The sequence below is a fragment of the Pelodiscus sinensis genome, chromosome 7 (genome assembly GCF_052426305.1).
Source record: "Pelodiscus sinensis isolate ZL-2025 chromosome 7, ASM5242630v1, whole genome shotgun sequence".
In the NCBI taxonomy this organism is placed as follows: domain Eukaryota; kingdom Metazoa; phylum Chordata; order Testudines; family Trionychidae; genus Pelodiscus; species Pelodiscus sinensis.
This window is the reverse complement of record NC_143058.1, coordinates 40,678,047-40,702,358: the sequence shown is the minus strand read 5'-3', so window position 1 is coordinate 40,702,358 and position 24,312 is coordinate 40,678,047. Positions and strand designations below refer to the sequence as shown.

The 24,312-nt window shown below is 44.4% G+C and overlaps 2 protein-coding genes across 2 annotated transcripts in view; one reads left to right on the top strand and one right to left on the bottom strand.

The window, feature by feature from the left end:
* Window positions 1-14,687, bottom strand: part of CERS6 (ceramide synthase 6) — a 260,054-nt gene extending 245,367 nt beyond the window's left edge. Inside the window, exon 1 of the mRNA XM_006135774.5 lies at window positions 14,518-14,687. Coding sequence (XP_006135836.1) covers window positions 14,518-14,687 — 170 coding nt within the window. The remainder of the gene's footprint in view (window positions 1-14,517) is intronic.
* Window positions 14,688-15,073: 386 nt separating this feature from the next.
* STK39 (serine/threonine kinase 39) overlaps window positions 15,074-24,312 on the top strand; it is a 298,192-nt gene continuing 288,953 nt past the window's right edge. The window contains exons 1-2 of the mRNA XM_075933552.2: window positions 15,074-15,229; window positions 15,935-16,063. Of these exons, the coding sequence (XP_075789667.2) occupies window positions 16,036-16,063 (28 nt within the window). The 5' untranslated portion in view covers window positions 15,074-15,229; window positions 15,935-16,035. The remainder of the gene's footprint in view (window positions 15,230-15,934; window positions 16,064-24,312) is intronic.

Genomic DNA, 24,312 nt, shown 5'->3' with positions numbered 1-24,312 from the left:
TGAGAGCCAATGTATTCCTTCACAAGTGTCTATTATCACTGACAGATTCAGCACAAATAGGAGCAGTATTGATAGTCATGAGCAATTTGGGGCTAATCCTATGCTTATAGAAACCAATGTAAGAAGTGAATTAGAGGGTTCTACCAGTAATTGGAGCATTTCTTCAGGCAAAACTACCTTATTGGGACTTCTACCGGAATAAAGGTTCCAGTGAATAGTAAAAACTGATCACAGTTATCCTTTCCCTTATCTGAGTCATACTTCAGTCCCTTAAGAGTCTGAAAGCAAGTCCTAGTGGTGCACTGTGCTTCTATAGAGAACATTTCCTAATTAATGGCCAATATCGAGAAGGGACAATCATAATTACCTTTCCAATGGAATAAAGCAGCCAATTTACAAGGGTTTGACCAAATGCATTGTATTCACACTCTCACACCACTGTAATAATCTCTTTACAAAATTTTTCATGTGAGGTTTGCTAATTTGCAGGTCAATTATATCATGGTGAAAAGGATATAGCAACATTTTATGAAAAGTTATGAACATTAGCTGAAATTGTGACTGAAATGTGCTTGGACAAGTTTGAGGAGTCATTAAACCAATTTCTTGAAGACAAGCTGACACCTCTAGTCATGTGTCAAAGGTATTTGGTCATCACCTGTCAAGTGGCCATTCTTTGGCAGGGAGGCAAAGATCAATTTGCATTTTAACAAACATGGAACCTTTTTCACTATGAAAATTCATGTTTCCCTTCTCACAGCTGGAAGGAAATTTATCTAGGGGTATGTTTATATGGACAGAGCTGTCATGGTGCAGCTCTATGGATACAGCTATGTCGCTGCAGTGTCTGTCCTGATACTCTGTGCTGATAGGAGAGAGTTCAACCTTCAAAAATAAAAATCCATGAAAAGCGTAAGCTATGTTGTTAGGAGAAGCTCTGTGCACTATGCATATGAGCACTTATATCTGTGTAACTTATGTCACTGGGGGGGGGGGGGGGGAAGGCTATTGAATATTCAGCCCCCTAAGGGTATGGCTAGACTACAGGTTTTTGTCAGAAAAAGGTACACAAAAATGCCAGATGCATCTTCCATACCTTTTTCCAATTCTTTTGTTGGATGAGGCTTTTCCAACATTTGGCCCAACTAGATTGGGACAACTGTCAGAAAAACCCTCTCTTTCGGAAGCCCCCTTCTTCCTCATAGAATGAGGAATACAGGGGCTTTCAAAAGAACACAAACGCTCTTCTGCAAAAAAAAAAAAAAAAAACACGGAAGAGCAAACGCGATCCCTGGACGCGGTGGAGTCTAGCCATACTCTGAGTGACAGAAGTTTTGCCAACATAGGCTGAAGTGTAGACATAGCCTACTGGTAACTCTTATGACAATGCATTTTAATGGGTGACTGAACTATGCAAATAAGGGGTAAAACCGAGCCCTGTGTACTCTCTCTCTCTCTCTCTCAATCTCACCCATTCACTTAATATGACAAAGCAACCAGCTCTTTGACTTTGAGAGCAGATCTTGAGTTGAGAATTTGGTTAGCCCTGTTACTAAGAACATATGATGATAATTTTATCTTGAACTAAGTCCAGTTTGTTAGATTTAGTTACTAGAAAATATTATATTTTTATTTCTCTTGCAACCACTTCTGACTTTAATGATTTATACTTGTATTCATGCAAAAACTCTCTCTTCCTTGTTAAGCTTGTTTTATACTTTAATATATACTTTAAACTTGTGTGTTTAAACTGAAGTTTTTGATGATGCTGATTAAAGCAACTGTTGTACCTTGTCAGGGGCAGCAAACCTTTAACACCTGAACTGTGCAGGAGAGGACTGCACAGTGCAGAACATGTGTTTTCTGGGGAAAATGTCAGTCGGTGAGTGTGTTGGAATCACCCTCCCAGTGATAACCAAGGCTAAAGTATGGTTGGTGTGTGGCTGACAGGCTGCTAGGCCAGGAGAATTGGAGTATGACTTTCATGGCATTTGTAAGTAGCCCAGGTTGGGCTCTGCAGCAACAAAGAATGGGTACCTCTAAAAAGCTGCAAGGGTGGTGGTGACACAGCCCCACCCCCAGCTCGAGTACACCTCAGAACATGACAAAAGGATACTGTTGGCTTAAATTTAGCTAAACATTTACATTAAATAAAAACAAGATTTCATCAATATAAGGCAGTGGAGATGCTTCCATACTTCAAAGCATGCAAACAAATCTTATCTATTAAAATTGGGTTTGTTTTAAACAATTAGATGTGATTATGTAGTGGTGGAACACCAGATACTGCAGCACAATAACAGTCAAACCAGTTATAAACAAAAGGGAAACTGTCTTAATTGATTTCACTTTCCAAAAGAAATAGAAAAGATAAACAGTATAATAAGTGAGAAATGAACAGGATTTTTCTTTACATCTATTCCCCGTTGATACCCTCAGGATTTTATTAGTTGTGGGGGGGAGCATGTGTTTTTGTTTTACTTGTTAGTACGGTTTGTGAAGAGTTGCCAGTTTTGGTTGGATGTATTCCTAGAGGTTTTGCCACATGTCAAACTTTAATTAAAAATTAATCTATTAATTCCTGGAGACTCTAGTACAATCCTGGAGGGATGTCAATGTCAACCCTATAAAATTGTAAACAAGTTTCTTTCAACATAGGGGTTTTACATGGACAGTGTACCATTAAAAGAAGGCTACAGAAAAGAAAACAAATGTCAGATTATTTCAATAGGCGTAGGTACATGTAACTGAAAAAAAAGTTATTCACAATCGGCAAGTTATGTTTAAATCCATATTCATGTCTACTTTGGGGCAATTCATCTGCACACGGTGACCAAGTGATCAGGCATCTCTTGCAGGGATCTAAGCAAGGGAAGAGGGAATGAAATTTGCACACGCTGCAACCTATAAGCCCCTCAATAGTTGTTATTTGGCCATGGACTGGAATAATGGCTGCTGCCTCACCTTACCTCCTTCCTCTACAGAAGTGTTAGGTCGCTGGATCCACACTGATAGAACCATCCCCTTACCCCAAGTTTTCCTTCAATTCCCTTTTCACTCAGAGAATTCTCACTCCTCTCAGAGCCAAATGAAGGCATAAGGGCAACAAGCCTATGCCTAGGACCACAACTCCTTGGGTGATCACACTGCATTAGAAGCTAAGCTTTGGGTTTTGTCTTAAATATAAATCTCTAGCCCTCGTCATGGCAAAGAAATGCTTAAAAATGTGACTCAGGTGCAACCAAAACCACAATATCTTCCATTTTTTTACAGACAATCAGATGCAAACTGTGCCACAAAGTGCCTACACAGAGACCTACTTCAGGGGGTGTTGGCAGTGGTTATCAACTGCATCCCAGAAGGGGACTTGGAAGAACAGGAAGAAAAAAATAGCAGACCCAGAATACCCATCTCAGCATATGCATCCTGGCAGCTTCACCTGTCCCTTCACTGTGAGAGGGGGACCCTGCTGCCATTCATGGGCAGGAAAAGGAGGCAGTCACTGCTACTCCAAGCGAGTGCAGAGTCTCAGTGCAGGAGCAGGTTCATACCAGGCCCCCATGTGGTGGTTGGCTAGGTCACTAGATTGCTTTAATCCAGTCGTATTTTCGATGAAAGATGCAAGGGCAGAGGAGAGTCAGGGAGAAAACTGGGGAAGATCATAAGCTGCTATTAGGTCTACGCAAAATTAATCAAGGATTTATCTTATAAAATGGGCATCTAAGGTACTGTCTAGACTGCACTCTAAAATCGAAATAAGATATGCAATTTGCGCTATGCAAATTGCGTATCTTATTTTGATATTATTTAGAAATAGACTATTTTGAAATTCGGCGTGTCTACATGGCGCCAAATTTTGAAATAAAGCACTATTTCGAGACATCCCTTATTCCTTGTGGAACAAGATTTACAGGGATGCTGAAATAGCGCATTTGTTATTTTGAAAATTATTTCAAAATAATGGACGTGTTTCTTGGACACGAGATAGCTATTTCAGGATACCAGGAGATACCTCTGGTATCCTGAAATAGCCTTGCAGTCTAGACATATCCTCAAAGATACACCCATTGTATGTCACACACAAAGTAGCTAGATGGCAACAGAAAATGTGGCACAAAATTCTATTACAATATTAGTCCTCACGATTGGATCACAGAGATCCCCTCTGAGAGTGTCACATGATCAGCTGCTCATACCACGGAGTATGATCACCTGCCTGCCCGCTGGGGCATCACAACACCCTGTCAAGATGAGTCAGAAACTGAGTTCTCCCCCAGCAACAGCACATAGTTTAGGTGACAGTTCCCCAGCAGAGTAACACAGACACAGAACAGCTCAGCTCTGGGAGGGCTCAGTTACAGGGATCTGATGGCAGGGACACAACTCCCATGGGATCAAAACCCCAAATAAATCTGTCTTACTCTCCTTACATTTTATACAGCGAAAGCTCATGAATTTTGCCCCCATTTTTCAATGAAAGAGAGTGATGCACAGCTGTTGTCTACTCTACCTCCTCTAGTAAAATTATTTACAGTGGGTTTGATAATAAACAAAAGTGATTTTATTAAGTATAAAAATGGGATTTAACTTGTTGCAAGTGATGTCAGACAGATCAAAGTAAAATATTAAACTAAAAACAAACAAAATACACCAGTTAAGCCTAAAACACTAAGAGAAATAATTACAAATAATAATTTCTCATCCTAGTCCTTATTTCAGGTAAAGTTCTTCAAACCTGAGCTGAATTTTTTTCTGACCTGGGTCTAACAGTTTCTCCCCTCATTAGAGTTCTTTTCTTTCCAGGTCTTTTCATGTGCCCTCCTGAGATGGGGGGGGGGGGGGGGGTTTGAAGCCAGCTGAAGACATCATTGTTTGCTTCCGATCCCTTAAACAGAATTTCCTAAGGGTGGAAGGTTCAGTTCCCACTCCTCCCCTACCTACTTTCCACCTCCCCCCACCCCGTGTGGAAGACTACAAAATACAAGATGGATTCCTACTTGTCTTTATAGGACCAACCGCAATCCAGGCCTACACGAAAAACAAAACTATCCACAGATGATTGCCCTGAGCACCAGGCCCTTATGTTCCTTAAGTACCACTAATGACTTTCACTAGAAGACCTAGATTAATAAACAGGTTTACACTTCATATTTCTAACTTCAAATGAAATAATGATACATGCACACAAATAAAATATACACATTCTGGGGATTACAAGCTCTTCAATGACAGAGGCTTCTTACCCCGTTTTTCATAAAGCATATTTGAGTTATGCATGTTCATACTCAAAACATATTTTCATAAAAATATAGGGGAACAGTGTCACAAAGGTTTACAGTTAAAACTTAGTATGACATAGTTACATTGCTCAGGGGTAAGAAAAATTCACATCTCTGAATGCCATAGTTCAGATGACCCACACACTGTTATAAACATGGCTAGAATGATGCAATAATTCTTACACCAGCCTACCTACTCCTGCCCAGAGAGGTGGATTACCTACATCATAGGAAAAAGCCCTCCTGTAGAAAGCATTTATAGTACCCGTAATGCAGACATGCCCTAAATGTAAATAATCATCCAACTGATGAGCATCATGATCTTAGTACACAGATTTTGGGTAAGTTGGATTTTTATTTTGATAAAAAGAGGAAAAAGATAAAAGAGGAAAAAGAAAAAGTGGTGTTGGCACATCTCGTTCATAACCAAAATGGCATCAACAGAGGGTCCTAAACGCCACATGGTTATGTCTAATTTAAGTCTATTTCTATACCATCCAACACCATAGCATCCAAATTTGAGGCAATTCACAGCTCAACCTTAACTATATTTCTTGCTACCATGAATGCTCATAGTTTGTTTCTATTAAAGGTAAGACTACGCAGTTTCAGCAGCTTAGCAATCAATCTCATGTATTGTCCTTAAAATAGAAAATTTAATTAAATGGTTCGTGCCAACTAATTGAAAGTTCAGCACTCCATGTTTGCTGATTTACCAATATTGAGAAGTACAATAGCATAATTATGAATATTTTGAAAAAGAAAACTAATGTTATGTTCATAACACCAAGATAACAGTACAGGCAGTCCCCGGGTTACATGGATCCGACTTACATCGGATCCCTACTTACAAACGGGGTGAGGCAACCCCGCACTAGCTGCTTCCCCCCAGCAGACCAGGGAGATGCAAAGCTAGCGCCCTTCCCCCCCAGCAGACCAGGAAGACGCGGAGCGGCTTTTCTCAGCAGACACCTCAGCTTGAGAATAAAGGACTGAGGGAAGTGAGGTGTTGGAGAATAAAACTGAGCTCTGGAGAAATGTTTGGCTAGAGTTTCCCCTACAATATGTACCAGTTCCGACTTACATACAAATTCAACTTAAGAACAAACCTACAGTCCCTATCCTGTACGTAACCTGGGGACTGCCTGTATAGCAATGCATTTAAAAGACAGTAACATTTTACATTTACAGCAGCAATATTTTCCCTTCATGTGTTCCCATTATAAACTCCTCCCTTCCATGGGGCTATAACATATCAATAAAGATTCATCCAGAGATGCTACTTGGCTATTATCAGACATTAGGGTTACCAGGTAGCTTCAGGAAAAAATACCGGACACACTTGATGGAGGGGGCGGGCGACCAGCTGGAAGGGGAGCGGGAGGAGGGAGGGAAACAGGGCTGGCGGCGGGGGGGGGGGGGGGGGGGGAGAGGAGGGAGAGAAACAGGAAGCAGGGCTGGCGGGGGGGGGGGGCAGCGTGGCTGGCCGGGGGAGAGCAGGGGGGCAGCTGGTGGGAAGCAGGGTTGGATGGACGGGGGGTTGGGGGCAGAAGGGCTGGCTCGGGGAGGTCGGGGGGGGAGGATTCGAGGGGAGCGGGGCTGGCCAGCGATGTTCGGGAGAAGAACCAGCCGGCAGGAAGCAGGGCTTGCCGGGAGGGCATTGGGGGGAGCAGGGCTGGGGAGAGAATTGGCCAGCAGGGAGCGGGACTGACCTGGGCACATCCAGATCCCAGGGTGCTGCCCGTCCCACGCACGGTCCCGGTGAAGCACAAGCGAGTCTTCTCCTCCCCAAGGCGTTACTCCTACATCAGATGCAACCAGAGGCTCCCAGCGCCGATCACACCCTGCCTCCCAGCCACTCTCCCCGCCCCCACCAGGCTTCCGTTGGGCCCCCAGCCAGAAAACCAGAAAATACCGGACATAACACACGTCCAATAATTTCTGAATTTTTTTACCAGACAGAAGGCCCAAAAACCAGACTGTCCGATTGAATACCGGACACCTGGCAACCCTAACAGGCATCCATAAACTAATGTTAATACATTGTAAGAGGAAGATGTAGCCATTTTAAGTTAAAGAAGATAATCATAATCTTTTTGACAGCCTTTTTTCCTTGTCCCTTTCAGCTCTCAGATAACTTTGCTAACTGAAATTAAATTATGCAAACCCTTAATCTATAATGTGAATTAGGCAGTTTTGTTACTTTAAAAAAAAAAAAAAAAAAAAAAAGCATGAGACCACTCAGGTTTAAATGCAAACAAGAACAAATTTTTATATTGAGGTCTTACACCTTCCTCCTCATTTAGGTTTTGCCATCATCTCGTGGAGCTCCTCCTCTTACTTCTGGGTTCCACTCTGGTTTCTTAAAGGAGCCATATCTCATAAGAGCCATTCCCAAATACAGGTTGAACCTCTCTAAACTGGGACTCCCTCGTCCAGCAACATCCATGTTCCAGCAGTTAGAGGGCTGGCAGCAGGAACCCTGCAGGGGCTGGGAGTCCTGCTGTGGCAGTCTGGTTGGGCCGGTGGCAGGGTAGCAGGAGTACCAGCTGGCTTCGGCAGGGCAGCAGGCTCCTGGTGGAGCTGGGAGCCTGGCACAGCAATGGGCGCCCGGTGGGGCCAGGAACCGAGCATGCTGGGCCAGGAGCCTGGTGGGCCAGAAGCCTAGCATGGCAGTGGGCTGCCAGCAGGGATGGGACAGTGGGGCCGGCAAGGAAGCAGGGCCAGCAGTCCTGCTGTGGCCAGGAGCCCAGCTGAGTTGGTGTAAGGGGGGAGATGGCTGGGAGGCTGGGGGCCAGGAGTGGAGCCAGGCTGGAGGACTTGTCACAGGGGGACCAGACATGACTTCCCCTAATCCAGCAAAATCCCTCATTCGGGACTAGTCTAAGGATGTGAACGACTAGTCAACTATCCGATAAGCAAATATTTATCGGATAGTCAACACACTTGTTGACTAGTCACTTTCCCTGCCTTGCTGCCCCTCTATCAGAAAGCAGCAGCAAGGGGGCAAGGTGGAGGGAGTGCTTCAGAGTGGCAGCGCCATGTGGATCCTGGGACCAGACCCTAAGCTCCACGTGGCGCTGCCCCTTTGAAATGCTGCGTGCAGCCTGGAGCCATGTGGGGGCTGCATTTGACGTTTCAAAGCAGCAGCGCTGCATGGAGCCCAGGCTCAGCTAGGGCTCCCCCGTTGACCCCGAGCACCATGCCACTTTGAAACACTGTGGGGAGCACAGGGCCAGCAGGGGACTGCTTGAGTCCCCCCTCTGGTCCTGTGCTTCCCACAGTGCTTTCGCCTTTGAAGTATAGCAACAGCCCCAGGGCTTCACTTCAAAGTCGGAGGCGCCCTTATTGACCAATCAAATTAGTCGATGCATCAACTATTCGATTACCCAATTAATCTAAATGTAACATCCCTTGACTGGTCAGGTCCTGAGGGTGCTGGACCAGGGATGTTACACTGCAAAGTCCTTCTGTCAATGTGAGGGCCCACACAACTGTAAAGGTCTATTTGTCACCATGGGACACCAGCAGTCAGCAGACGCGTGGTTGGAAACAAAATTGGAGCCTATACCAGAACAAGCAAAACCTTGCAGTACAACTTCAACTACTGATGGTTCAGTGGAGATTTCCAGACCTGCTTCACCTCTGATGGGCTTCCATACCTGGACTCAAGTACCAATACATCTATGGGACCCTATCATGCAGTTCATATGTTACCACTTCTAGAGTCCGAGAAACCTGTATTGGAACTGAAAACTGTGAGCTAACCCTGCATGCTCTATGTTTATGTACTGATTCCCCCCCACATACACAGCACACCAAGGCAAGGTCACCCTAGCCCTCCGTTTGTCATTGGTATAACCTTTGGAGCATGCCTGATACTTCTGTATGTGGTTGTGAACCACTCACATGTATATTCCTGGACTCCTTAAAAAAGGGGTGTAATAATTTTCGCCCTAGCACCAGTGAAGTCAGGGACTGACCGATAGCTTCACAGAAAACAGCCTGGTAATGTTGTAATCCTGAATCAAAAGCTCGTGGAAAGGGCACACTGAGACAGATGAGCCTGAAGCTTCTTCATTGTGAGACATAATCTCTCTACACCTTTGTTATTTTGAGGGTTGTATCTGGGAGTACCGAAATGGGCAAATCAAGCAGAAATAAAAGTCAGTCCTTTATCAGTAATTATTGTTTGGAAATAATCCCACCTACAGGACCACTCCTACAGCCAATCATAGACAACTTTAAGCTGCTACTGCTAGCTGCTACCTCCAGCCATTTGGAAAAAGATTGTAGGCTACGGCCAGAAACCACTGTTACTGTTTGGCAGGTGTTATTTCTAAAATAGACCAAAAGGCATCTTTTCAAACTGAAAGAGGGCCATGTGATAAGAGAAAAGCCATGAGGTGCTATGACTAAGGAGAAAATGGTATCTGGAGATATCCACGGCATAGCACCAACTTAGTGGACATAAATGAATCATGACATTGAACTACCAATTCCTCCATAGTCCGCAAAGGATAGCAGTCGGGTATGACTGCCTTGTTCACTTGGGGCTATAGCCTCACTCTTTTTTCCTTTCCTTTTCTTTTTTTTTTATTTACAACAAAGAAGTCTGACACCCATGCAGAAAAGTCAAGCACTTGTGTAGTGTCCTCCATAAGCAAACAAGAAATTCCTGTAACTAGGGCCTCCTTTAACAACAGGGAGTTCTATGGAATGGTTGAGTAATTGGGGTAGCCAGTGGATCCATCCCTAGACAATTCTCAGCCAAGGCTACAAGGCCTCCAATCATATCTCCAACTGTTCCTTCCCCTCTCTTCCCACTCCAAAGAATTTCCGTGTTCTGTGAATCTAAATCCTAGTTCCTGGAAAAAAATTCAGCCTGCAATTGTTGGCTCTAGCATGAGCCATGTAAAATGGGAACACTCCCACTTCTCAGTGATATTACATCACAGGGAGATTCAGCATTCCAAGCAAAGTGATTTTTGCATTGCCATATTTGAATAGCATGGATTATGCTGTCCACAAGTAAAATAGGCAAAAACATCAATGATGCATGGCGTCATTTATACGTGAGACTCATGTTCCAGTGTTCACCAGCAGCAGTATCTCCACTGCAGGGAGGGGCAGATTTTAAAATACGGGAGTATTTTAAATATGTCCTGTGTCACCAAGTTGATCCCGTCAGGCATAGAATCTTCCTCCATTGCCTGGTCACCCATATAGGTGATGGCTCAAAAAGAGCAATGCCTTCTGGCAAAATGGTTAATTCTTTCACATGGACAGCACATTTATCCCTGGGCTGGACACTTCTGGAGCTGACAGTGACAGGATTTGCTACAATATGAACCCTGCTCCCAAGTCTACTAAAGATCCAGGTGCTGCCCTCAACTCCCACATGGTTACCTGAGCCGCAGTCAAATACACTGTACTGGGATAACTGCAGCAGTGGAAGTAGTGAATGTTGCCTAGAAGAAGGAGAGCCAGGAGGGATTAAGGTGCAGGAAAGGATCTGAACTTCTGGGATTCCAAGTTCAAATTGACAGTCAAGCTCCACCACCCTATGGAGCATCAAGAAATCTGGTTCCATCAGCAGACTCTCCCACAATCACGTGGATAAAATCCACTCCTTAAAATGAACCTGAATCTTCTCAAGTGTTAGGAATGCAAATTTGCATTCTTAACTCCTATTCCAGAAAACTGGCTTCAACTGGCAGATCAATGCCCCAGGGAGCTGTACTTGCTGATGAAATGTAATACATTTGATCATACTACTAGGTGTGGCATTATGATGTGCTGCTAGTGCCCTTATTGCCTTCTGATAGGATGTACTAGTCACCAGAGTGGAAAAATTCTTAAAGTTTCCAGTACCTAGTACATAGAGTAGGAATGCATACTGCAAGCTTCAGATGCCATTTCCAGACCAGCCATCATCAGGCGCACATTGAATGCTACAATGTATCTGGTACATAGCACGGGTGAATACCCTAAGAGCATCAGGTACAGTGCTGGTGTAGTTAAACAGACTGGTAGCTGGAAGCAGACTTGGATTCAACATCCTCATTACCACTATGATATTCCAAACTCTTGAAGACCATTCAAGTTTAAAGGCAAACAAGAACAAACTTTTATTCTAGGAGTCTTATTGGCACACCCTCCCTAGGATTCTCCATGACCCCTTTCTTCACCCTCTGGTTTCCACTTCCTGGTTTCTTAAAGAAGCCATGCTTCAAACAGCCATTATCAAATACTACCTTTCACAAATGATAAATTACAGCATAATAACAAATAATGACAACAGATCTTGATCCCGTTGAAGTCAATGACAAACCTCCCAGTTAATTCAATGACAATAGGCCCAAAACTAGTCTTGGCTGTTTTAATGAGTATCTCCGTTTGAATATTACAATTGCTCCATACAACATTGAATAATGTAACATGTAAGGGCCTAAATCTACATTCATGAATATCATTGGGAGCTTTGCAATTGGCTTCAAATAGTAGCACTGAGACACAAATATATTTTCCAATGCTAGCTAACACACAGCTCTCCAGTAAGCTGTTACATTCTATCTGGCTGACAGCATACATTTCGGAAGGTGGATATTGGCCCTCCCTATAATGAAGGATTATGAAAATTAGTTGGTTTTCTGATCTGAGTAACTATGTATTGGTAAAATATTATTTTGAAAATATTTTAACTACTTGAGAAAGGACAATAACTATGAAAAGCTAATTAAGCATTGTATTATAAGTGACAGAAGGCAATTCAAAGCTCAAACTTAAATTCTTTGCTTAGTTAACTTTTCTCCCAGCCTGAACTAGCCCTGCTGTGCTTATATATTGCAACTCATACAGCATTTTAACACATTGTAAGGAAGGAGAGGCAAGAACTGAGGGCAGTTCCTGGACATTACTGAGGGTATGTCTATACTCCGGGATAAAATTGAATTAAGATATGCAAATTCAGCTACTTTAAGTGCATAGCTGATGTTGAAGTACCTTAACTTGACTTTTGGCACTGGCCACACAGCAGAAAGTTGAAGGGAGAACATTTTCCTTTCAATTTCCCTTGCTCCTCCTTAAAGCAGAACTACTTTCCCTCTCAGTTTGAATTAGTATGTCTTCACTAGACCTGCTAATTCAAACCTTGGAACATAAACAGCGGCAATTTTAATCTTCTCTGTAGTGTAGACATACCCTGAGAGAATACTTTACTTAATTTCCTCAGCCTATTTAAGGCTAAAATCAAGTATTCGTATCTATTCTTGTTCAACCTCTAAATCAAATCTGGGAAGCCTTTGATTTCCAGATAAACCTTCACTTGTCATGCAAGTCCATAAAGCAGCACAAAAGAATTATTCTAAAGACAACAAACCAGCAAAGGCCATGGCCATTTTTCAAAATGAACATTTCTTCCCAGGTGGGTAATGAAAACAGCTGAGTATTTCACAAACCACAAATGCAGGCAACAAATTCTAACACCTGTGCTCAGACTGGGAAAATGAACTGCTTGTGAATGGTGATGAGCTCTGGCCAAATGTTTTATTAACCTTTAAGACATACGGATATTCCCTGTGTGTGGAATGTAATAATTGCTACTCTTCAGGTGTCCTTTTTAACATCTTGTAATCATTCCAGAAGAAGATTCAGCCAAGAATATGTAGGTGTTTGCAAATGGAACCATTCTTTTGTTCCTCACAGATAAAGTGAATATCATCCTTTCTGACATGGCATACTAATCTACCCAGAAATGAGCATACATGAGCAACCTGTTTTACTCAATGATCTCTATATCCACTCAAGGACAGCTACATTAAACAAAAGTAACTGAATGTCCATAGCAAGTAAATATTTACTTTGCAAGGGAACATGATTCTTTGATATACACATGTTCATATTATTTTGTTTAAAATCTGTTTGGATTGATGCAATCCTGGACAGAATTTAAAATGAAAACTGAGTTTTTATTTAATTTCATAATATTATCTGTAGTGTTACTTTTTTGGCTGAATCCTAATTTCAGATTACATTTAGAATACTATTGCTTAGATTTTTTATTTCATATCCTATTACATCAATAGGAGCTATAGAAATTAGTAAAATATATTGATACCTGGAAAGTCTAGAATCTTACTTTAAGCCACTTTATAAACATGTACTATTAAGACTGACTTGTGTTCTGATTAATATACACATTTAAAACCATAATATACAGCTGTACATAGTTCAATGAAATACAAAGCTTCAGCACTGTCAAGGTCTCCAGCAACAGATTACAAGGACCATTCCTGCCACCCAGTGTAATCTCTATACAATTATATAGTTAGCGTAGATACCCAATGTGCAGTTTACACTAACTTTTTTTTTAATTCAGATTGTTCCTCTAAAAAAAACTACTGAGAGTTTTATACAGACATTTTAGTTCAAGATAGACAAACTTCTCATTATGGTAGTGTGTTTTCTTGCACGTGGGGGAAAACACTATGTATTCTCAGCTTTTCCCCATTCATACTAATTACTTTAAGAGATTTCCTATCAAAGGCTTGAGATGCCCAAATGGGAGAGGTTCAGAGTATGTCATAACAGACGATTACAAATAGCTTACTGAGAAATAAATAAATAAATATTATATATATACACACACACACACACACACATATACACGCGCCATTTAGGGTCATAAAGACTAAAACAAGATCTTTAGCAGATACTCAATTTCATTAATCCCTAATATATTCTTTCCTATCAGCGAATTCCAGGCCTTCACACGGTCCTTACACAGCACGCCCCCCATTAGGCTTGCGAGCGTCCCATGACAGCGGAGAAAAGCACGTTACGGCCAGGAGACAGCAAAGGAGGGGAAGAGGGTGGGTGCTTTACATTTTCAACACCCTTCCGTCTCGAGCGATGGCCACCCCCCGCCCCGCACAGCCAAGTGGAGCGACTGCGGGACATGTGCCCGCACGGAGCGTGGTGCGGGGCTGCCCGCTGGCTAGGCACTCTGGCCGGATGGCATGGGCTGGAGGGCCGGGAAAGAAAAGCAACTCCAAAGCGTCTCCCGCTGGCCGCAGGCAGGAGAGAGCCGCAGCAGCAGGAGCAAGAGCATCTCCCCGCGGCTCTTCGCAGCGGGGTCCAGGCGCGCTGGACCGGACCCTCGCCCCGCCCGCCCCACGCCCGCCGGGCTGCGCCTCCTGCCCCGCGCGGGGCGAGAGCCGGCGGGGCTGCGCGTTACCTCTCGAAGAGCAGGCGGATCAGGAAGATGCAGAAGGCCAGCGGGAAGGCGAGGTACAGGTCCTCCGCCTGCGGGAAGGTGGCTTCCTCCGTGTTCTTCAGATCCGCCCAGGTGACATTGTGCGGCAGCCAGAACCGCTCGTTCCAGAACCAGGCGAGCAGCCCTGCCATCTTTGCTTTGTCTCGCTCGCGGGCTGCGGGGGGCGGGCGGCGGGCGCTGCCCGGGGAGAGGATGCGCGTCCGCGTGAGCGTGTCCCGCTCGCGAGCAGCCGCCGTGAGCCCTCCCTCGCTGCGCTCTGCGCCCGGGCTGCCAGCTCCACAGCCTGGCGGCGCGGCGCTGGGGAAGGGCCGCCGCGTCTGTCACAGGCCTCGCGCCCTGATTGGCTCCCGCCCGCGTCAGCCAGCCGGCGGGATGCTGGCAAGGAGCTGAGGGGGCTGCTCGGGAGGGGGCAGACACAGCGCGTCCCTGCTCCGCGCCTCCCGGCCAGGGCTCCTGCGTGGCGGGGGCTCCCCAGCGCCTCCCTCCGCTCTGCCCCAGCGCGCACGGGCTGGCCCGTGTCCAGCAGCCGCTGCCCTGCAGCTGCGCCTCCCGCTCACCAGTTTCCACGCTGCAAATTGCAGAGGCAACGTGGCAACGTGGCTCTTTCCTCCGCCGGCGCTGCTGGCCCGGCCGAAACTTTCCTGGCGCCTCCGCAAAGCGGGTCGCCCCGGCGGTAGGTGTGGGCACACGCTGGATCCACAAATTGAATCCCCCGAAAGGGCCGCGAAGCTCTCAGCACATCCCCGACACTGAGCCTCGGTTGCCTTCCAAGCCCACGTTGTGCTGCCCCAGCGGCTTGCAACCGGGGGCTCCGTACCTGCCCCGGATCCCGGGTGTCCGCCAGCAGGGTCACCAGTGGCTTGTGGGGCCAGGTTGAGCTCCTTGCTGGCCTAAAGGTGCGAAGGTACTTGGCCACCTGAGGCATCTAAGTCCCAGTTTTGGCTCTATTGAAATTCACAAATCTCTCTTGATAGTCTAAATTCACTTGGCGCCTACTAGGTTTTCAGGGTAAATGTTCCCTCCATGACTAAGTTGCAACCTTGAACCTATTCAGTTGCCTCATTCTACAGGTCAAGTGCCATCTCTTGCTGAAGCCACAGAGCAATTCACAAACTGGCACAAGAAAGGAGTTCGGGTACATCACCTGATCCAGGGTCATGCTCAGAGGCTACCTGCAGGATTGTGCCCCACTTGCAGTCACAATTTGTCCCATTCAAAATTGTGCTGTCTCTGGCCCAATGGTTGTTACACTGTGGATAAATACTTCAGTAGTCACCGGGTCAAGAAGAGAGCTAGTGGAAATGGTACCCAGCTGGGACATGGGAGGCCACAGGTCCAGTTCCCCTGTTCCTATAATTCTTTCATTATTTATCCACAGTGGAACAGTTTCAACAGGGAAGGCTGAAGAAGCCCTATCTAAAAATAAGTCAGTACATTGGTTTGAGCACTCATTACGGCAACAGGAAACCTACCAGTCAGATGGAGAATCTGAACCTGGATCTCCCAGGTGAGTGCTGTAGTGAGCTAAAAGTTACAAGGTGGATAGTAGCAGCACCACGAGCTCCTTTAGTAATTGTGGGTGTGGCAGCACAGGTGCATAATATTTCCACAAGAAGCATCCAGGAGCAGTGTTCCCTGTAAGTTGTGATTTTGAGCAGCCAACCAGGAAAGACTCAAATGCTACCCAACTGATTAGTTCCAGGGAGATGAAAAAACAGATAATCATCTATCTCCTGTCACCCATTCCCAGCTTCTGGCAGGAACAGGTTAGACACACCATTGATGGACTTAGCCTCCATGGACTTATCTAGTTCTTCGTTTAACACTGTTATAGTTGGGGTACTTAAAATTGCTATTACTTTTTGAGATTTTAGCTACCAGTTCTTCAAATTCTTTTCTGGACTTCCTAATTATATTTTTACACTTCATTTGCAGGTGTTTATGCTTTTTTCTGTTTTCCTCACTAGGATTTAATTTGTACTTTGAAAATTATACTTTTATCTCTCGCTGCTTCTTTTACTTGGTTGTTAAACCACAGTGGCACTTTTTTGGTTCTCTATGTTTTGTAACTTGGAGTAAGGCATCCATCACTTCCCATTCATTGTATAGGAATCCTAGGCACCTAACTTGGCCTTTGTGGATGGCAGTGTTGTTCCCATGACTTTCAGGTGCCTAAAGTTAGGTGCCACATTGTTCCAAGTTGTAATGTCTAAATCACTTTGTGGATTTAAACCCCGGGCCTGTTTTTCAGTACACAATATCAAGACCCTCCCTGCTTCTGTGTAAATATACCCATACAGATACACACCCCACAACTTTACCCACTGGAACCCTTCATTTATATGGTCTTTGGGCAGACTCCTTATATCTTGCTATAGGTGGGGCCCCTTAGCCATTTCTTACATCAATCTTCAATGAAAGTTCACACTGTGTTAATTTAGATGGAATAAAGTGGCCCAATAAGCTAAAGGGGTTACTATGACCCAGTTACTGTTCAACCTTATATCAGTGTTAACAAGGTATACTGAGACCTTAGCTTGCTTAGTATATTGGCAAACACAGCATTAAACACCATTGAAATCTTATATTACAGATACAGAAGAGAGAGAAAAAAAAGTTCAGGTATTTTAAATGTAAACAATTAAGTAAGGCTTTGATTGTAACAACATCCTTTGTTCACTTTCCCTTTAAGTATAGTTTTTAGAAAGAAATCCCCCCATCAGACAATTTTTCAGATGTTGTTATTATACAGTGATAGCTGTTCTTTTGGTGGGAAAGACGGAAGATAATTGAAATGGGCTGGAGCAGATGTTACTAAAGTCCAATTGTGTTTCCTAGAAGGTAAAAGAGATACCAATACTTGCAGCCTATTGCTAGAGAAACACAAACACAGCATACAGGTATAATCTGCACTTTGATGACCTGGCAAACTTGTATAAAGTTTAGGCTGTTTAGGGCATTGCATTTAGTTGCCTAATGTGGTGACAGACAGCAATATTGCAAAATATACAGATGTGGCTGGCTAAGCCAGATTTTTATTAGTCAGAAAGAAAAAGGCGAGGGCTGGGAAATAGAAGGAATAAGAAGGGGGAGGAAAAGAACACACAACAGGTGTGTGACAGTCTTTTTTCCAGCTGATCTTTGGGAGCTAGCTGGAGCCAGAGGAGGTAAAAATGTCATTTGCCTCCCTCTCTTTGGCTTGATCTGGTCAGGGCATTTTTCAGGATTAAGATGAAGGGGACAGTGAGGGTGATGGTTGTGACACAGAAAGATATCTACACTATACCTGATGCACCACTTTCTCGGTACTTATCCAGAAAGGGAGCATGTCAGGTCTCTACTGAAAGGTTGTAATTCCCCTCCCCCCAGCTGATTATTGCTCAGTTGTCTACCTTTGTACCAACCCAAAAAAGTCAATGAAAACTGATCAAAGATAAACTGTGAACATCAAAACTACTTGGAAGTGAAAAGGGATGACAGTGAGGGGATCACCCTGTCTATAAACAGTGATGAAAGACTGACTCAGGTAGCTACTAATATATGTAGGACCTAGTTCACATTTTATGATTTTGTTTTGTATGTAAAGCTAGGTTTATGCTACAGACCTGTATCATATAACTACATCACTCACGGGTGTGAAAAATCCAAGTGGGAGTCATGGAGGTATATGTAAATGCAAAGTGAGCCTTCCAATTTTAGGTAACAACAATGATATTAAATAATGATTTTTAATTCCTCTTATACATCAGTATAATTTCCTTTTGTGTCGAAATACAATTACTCTTAGGAGAGCAGACACATAAGTGTATTTGGATGGGAAGGACATTTGAGAGGAAGATAAATTCAATTTTTCTAATTGAATTGGAGCAACTATATTTAAAAATCAGTTGAAGGAAGAACAAGGAATGGAAATATGTCTTGTCCAGTTTCCAGGAGGAAATCAACAGGAAAGTTAAACGTGAGGACACATGATCCCTTTGTCCTCCAAACTAGTTGTATCCATGAAGTGCAGTCCAGTACACTTCAGATAGTCTTCTAATGTAATAATCTCATGCCTGAAAGGAATTTATCACCAGGACATTACTCGAAACTGGCCAACAGCAGATGACATACAATTAGTGTAATGAAAGTGGTGCTCTTTCCCCAAAACACTGGTGTCAAACCTCTGTGGAGATACAAAAGTTAAAAATAATAATTAAACAAAAGTATGAGTCATTCATATGACAGCGGAAGATGCTGATCTTTACCTGCAAATCCTACTCAGCACCCACCCACCCACCCAGGAAAAATAGATGAGCAGTACAGCATGACTTAAAGGTCATCAGTTCTGGGCTTTTGTGGGTGTGTGTGTGTGAGGGGAAATAAGTTCCACAGTCGAGAGCACGAGGATGTGTGTACCGTTTCTTTAAAACAGTAGGAAAGAGCCTGGCAGGAGATGTCTGGGGAATTTACACAGTGAAATAGGCAAAGACAGCATAGCTTTAGGGATAATACTGTTTTCCTTATCTCAGACTCCTTAATTGATAACAACTGCACATAACCCTATAATGGTTATGTGGTGTTGGCAGACCAGTGCTACATCATGCCAGGTCCCTAAACCTCAACTGAACAGTGACAATATAGCCAGTGGCATGGGAACGCTTTTAAGAATGGGGGTGCTGACACTTCCCCCTTTCACCCCTGTTTTCCCCACCCCTCTGCTGAGGCTAGTAGCAAAGCCCTGGCATGGGGGCCAGCAGCTAGGACCCAGGGTATGGGGCTGGCAGCAGAGTCCCCAACGTGCAGGGCTGAAGCAGAGCCCCCCGGTGTGCAGAGCCAGCATCAGGGACCCCAGGATCGGAGCCATCAGTAGAGCCTCTAGTGTACAGGGCCGGCAGCAGAGTCCTGGGCATGTGGGGCAGCAGCTGGGACCCCAAGTGGACAGCTGGCAGCAGAACCCCCAAAGTGTGGGGAGGCAGTTAAGACCCTGGATGCTAGGCTGGGAACCTTGGAGTGCTGCAGCACCTTCCGCACCTCTAGTTCCTGCGCCTAGGTACATAGCTGGACACCATCTGGCTCATCTGTGTATTATCATTGTTAAAATAGACGTTAAAATGGTAAGAATGGGTTTAGACTTTATGAGATGCTTGTAGGATGTTGCATGTAGTAATTTCACTTATCACGTGTGGACCCCATTTTGAAATATTATAGTGAGTATTTGTGTTGTAAACATTTGTCACTGTGGGAAAGGAGCATTAATTAATATAAAAAGCTGGCTTCCTAGAGATGAGGATATGCCCATTGAAACCAAATGAGCTCTTTGCAGTAAGTCCCAACTTAGAGAAGAAGAGTGGTTCAGTGGTTGCAGTGCTAGCTGGACACCCGCCTACCCTGTTGAAGACATCCTGTGAGGTCTTGACAAGTCACATAGTCTCTATGTGCCCGCATCTACAAAATGGAGACAATAGCACTTCTCTACCTCTCAGGATTGTGTATACAGATTAATACATTCAAAATTCAGAGATTTTCAGATGTGCTGGTATCAGGGACCATATAAGTACCTAATATAGACAGTCCATCCTCAGCTTTGAAAAGCATGGATGAGCACTGCAAAGTCTCCTTTCAAAAGACATTATCACAATGACCAAAAGTGACAGAAACCCTCAAACTCACAGTCAGGCTCACCTCCAATTTCCCTCTGAACACAAAGCTATCCTATTTGGGCCAGCAAGCCCTCTGGGCAAGGGCCCTAGGAGGACATAATAAGGGGAATGGGTTTAAGTCCACCTCCTCCAGACCTGCCTGTGTCCTGAGACTCCACCAACATGATCCCCCACTCAGATGGGCCAGCATTCCTTGTCCTTTCTCTCCCAAGACTAGTCAGCAAACTCCCTCTGGTTCAAGTATAACTGCTCAACATTTAACCCTTGTCTTTTATTCTGACCACTGAGCTGCGAACAGAATGAAGTCTCTTGAGGACGTGGTGGTCACTGACAAGAAATCATTTGCCAAGCATGCTGCTAGCTGCTCACAGGACCACAGTCAGATTTTGGTAAATGCTATGAGGCATGCAAGATGTTTGATTTAAGTAGGAGGACCAGAACTGACCGTATGTACCAGGAAATTGTTAACAAGCTGGTGGCATTGGAGAGTCACCAGATTGGTAACTGGTGCTGGAAGCTGGAATAAGCACCTCAGAAGCTACTATCGGAAAGCCAGGAGCAAGAACGGGTACGTCTAGGCTACAGAGCTTTAACTGCATCCACCTATGGCATCTCAAAGCTTTAAAAAAAAAAAAAAAAGATACTTTGTAAAACTCTGCATCAACATATTGAAAGCTTTGGTTCCCAGGGCCACAATGGAGTTAAGCAGAATGATGAGTGCACAAAGCTAAGGTGAAGTTTGCAAAAACTATGGCTGTGTCTAGACTGGCAAGTTTTTCTGGAAAATCAGCAGCTTTTCCGGAAAAACTTGCCAGCTGTCTACACTGGCTGCTTGAATTTCCGGAAAAGCACTGACGATCTCATGTAAAATCATCAGTGCTTTTCCGGAAATACTATGCTGCTCCCGTTCAGGCAAAAGTCTTTTTTCAAAAGACTTTTGCACAAAAGGGCCAGTGTAGACAGCATAGTACTGTTTTCCGCAAAAAGCCCTGATTGCGAAAATGGCGATCAGGGCTTCTTTGCAGAAAAGCCCATCTAGATTGGCCGCGGACGCTTTTCCATAAAAAGTGCTTTTGCGGAAAAGCATCCTGCCAATCTAGACGTGCTTTTCCGAAAATGCTTTTAACAGAAAAATTTTCCGTTAAAAGCATTTTCAGAAAATCATGCCAGTGTAGACGTAGCCCAAATGTATTAAAATTGCAAACCTCTGTCATGTGGGAATGGGTAGTGGTGAGGATGGCATGGCTTACTGCCTAAGGCTTCTCTGTCCTTTAGAGAAGGGTGATTTCTAGTGGACATAGGAACCCTGGAGGTTCCTCAATGACAAAAGAACATTATTACTTTACAAACTATTGTGGCAAGCCAGTCCTGCATGCTACACAAAATTTAAAGCTCATGGTGACTAAGCAACGCATCAGCCCACTCCATGGATAGATGCTGCATAGAGTAGGGCCTGAAGAAACACCTTGCCCTGAAATGTAACTACCTGGGGGGGAAGGGGGAGAGTATGCAGCTATCAGCACCTAGCGTTGGGTTAAAATTCATGGTTGAATCAAAATGATATTACATTAATAATCTATGGGTATGTCTATACTAACTGCCCACGTCTACACGCGGCAGGGAAATGGGCTTTATTTAGAACGCCTGTTTCCCTGACGCGTGTAGACGCAGGCAGTTAGTCTGGGCTTGTAAATTTCAAAAAGTGGTGCCCGGCTGGGAAACATGCAAATCAAGCACAGGATATTTAAATCCCGGGCTTGATTTGCAATTCCGAATACCTACATTTGCAGCCCTAGTTTGAACTAGGCTGCAAGTGTAGACATACCCTATGTGAATACTGCCTCCCTACAACTTACCAGACAGCCTGCTCTGACTAGATGGAAATACACACAATTATATGAAGTCTTAAAGAACTGCATGGCCAATCCTCCTCACGCCCTTTCTGGACCACATACATCCCCCCAGCTGTATTTCAGACATTATGCTGCCCCCAGGCAGCTTGGTACTCTATGGCAGGGTTGATTTGTATGGTGTGGTGTACTAAAAAGAAAGGCAGTGGGAGATTCATATCTTTAGCACCTCAGGGTATCTTTGAAAGAATGTGCAAATCACAAGTAAAAATTATTTTAAAATGTTTAACCACTGCTTGTGCTTCCTGGCTTCCATTTTGAATTCCACATGGAATGGGCGACACGGCAATGCCACGCTGTAAGCATGCATTTCACCATTAGCAGGCACAGTTCACTACGTGGGGCTTGTAATAAAACTTTGCATTGGGCCACAAACTGGATATACACACATTGATGGGGCTGGAACTAATGCATCCAAGGGTGCCGAGGGACTTGTCTGATGTGATTGCAGAGTCATTGCCCATTATCTGTGAAAACTCATGGGCTACGTCTAGACTACATCCCTTTTTTGTAAAAGGGATGTAAATTAGACGTATCGCAATTGCTAATGAAGTGGGGATTTAAATCTCCCCCGCTTCATTAGCATAAAAATGGCTGCTGCTTTTTTCCCGCACGGAGCTTTGTCGGAAAGAAGCGCCAGTCTAGATGCTGATTTTGCGGAAAATAAAGCCTTTTCCGAAAGATCCCTTATCCCTCTATTAAATAAGGATATTTCATATATATTAAAGTAGGTGGGTCTCCAGCCTAGATTGCAGCAGAATTGGAGCTCAGCAGTGCCTCCTGGCTAGAGTTTAAAGCACCGTCCACTTGGATTAGAGATTTTTTTCTGCAAGGAAGGGTTGGGGGAGGGAGAGGGGCATCACCCAGGCTAGAAACGTATGTAACTCTGCAGTTATGCACACAAACCTATAGGTTCTGGGTGAATCACCCAGCCACACCAGTTGCTGTAGGTCCCAAATGTTCATACTCTGAGTTCTCTCACAAAGTTTCTTAAACTGAAAAGATTTGGCCATGAATTCAAGCCAACAAAGGGTGCTTTAGGATCTGAAACACACTGTAAGGTGATCAAATAGTTGCTACGTAAATTACTTTTTTTAAAAAGCAACTTCAGTGAATGTTGAAGAAGTTGTAAACAAAGGGCCTAAACCTAAAATCACTGATGATATAAATCCAGACTAATACTACTTACTCCAGATTTACCCAGAGGGAACAGTGATCCAAACCTGTGAGAGTCCACTTACATGTCTGGATAATGTGGGAATTGGTAATAGGGTAAGGTAAGAACCTATTATTTGATTGTTTGAATCTGAAGCAGGTGTCTAGTGACCAAAAGTTGATGCTATCTCATGTCTATTGGTGACCTATGTAAAATTAATTGGTGGTGTCAATCCAGTTCCTAGAAGATAGCTGTCCATTTGAACAAAACACCATCCCAACTCATGGTAATTAATAACCTTCAGAGCAGTGTGGTAAGAAAGCTCGCTTTGCTGCTGTCTACACTGTACCAGGAGACCAGGAGCGCTGCAAGATTCAGGTGATGTTAGTTTTGGCAACTTTCACAAAACATATTCACTTAAAATCCTCCTACATAAACAAATGAGACTCCTTTCCAGCACTGAGGGCTTCCCTGGTGCTGTAGCAGAGCGGTCCTGAAATCTTCACTCCATAGAGCTATCACAAATCTGAACTGACTGGCCACTTCCCATAACTCCGTACTGTATCTGAATGAGTAACAGATCTCTGCTTCATTGGAAGACCCACTATGTTGTTAGTTTGAGCCTATGCAAGATTCTGTATAGTTGAAGGCAACTGCATAAGCAGTAAGGGTATGTCTACACTACCCCGCTAGTTCGAACTAGTGGGGTAATGTAGGCATACCGCACTTGCAAATGAAGCCCGGGATTTGAATTTCCCGGGCTTCATTTGCATAAGCCGGGCGCCGCCATTTTTAAATCCCGGCTAGTTCGAACCCCGTGCCGCGCGGCTACACGCAGCACGGAGTAGCTAGTTCAGATTAGGCTTCTAATCCGAACTAGCTGTACTCCTCATTCCATGAGGAGTACAGCTAGTTCGGATTAGCTGGGCGGGGGGAGCGCCGGCCCCGGGCATGCGGCTATGGGGGGGGCCGCCCCCGGGCATGCAGCTATGGGGGGGGCACCCCCGGGGCGCAAGTGTCCCCGCCCCCTGGCGCCCGGCGGGCGAAC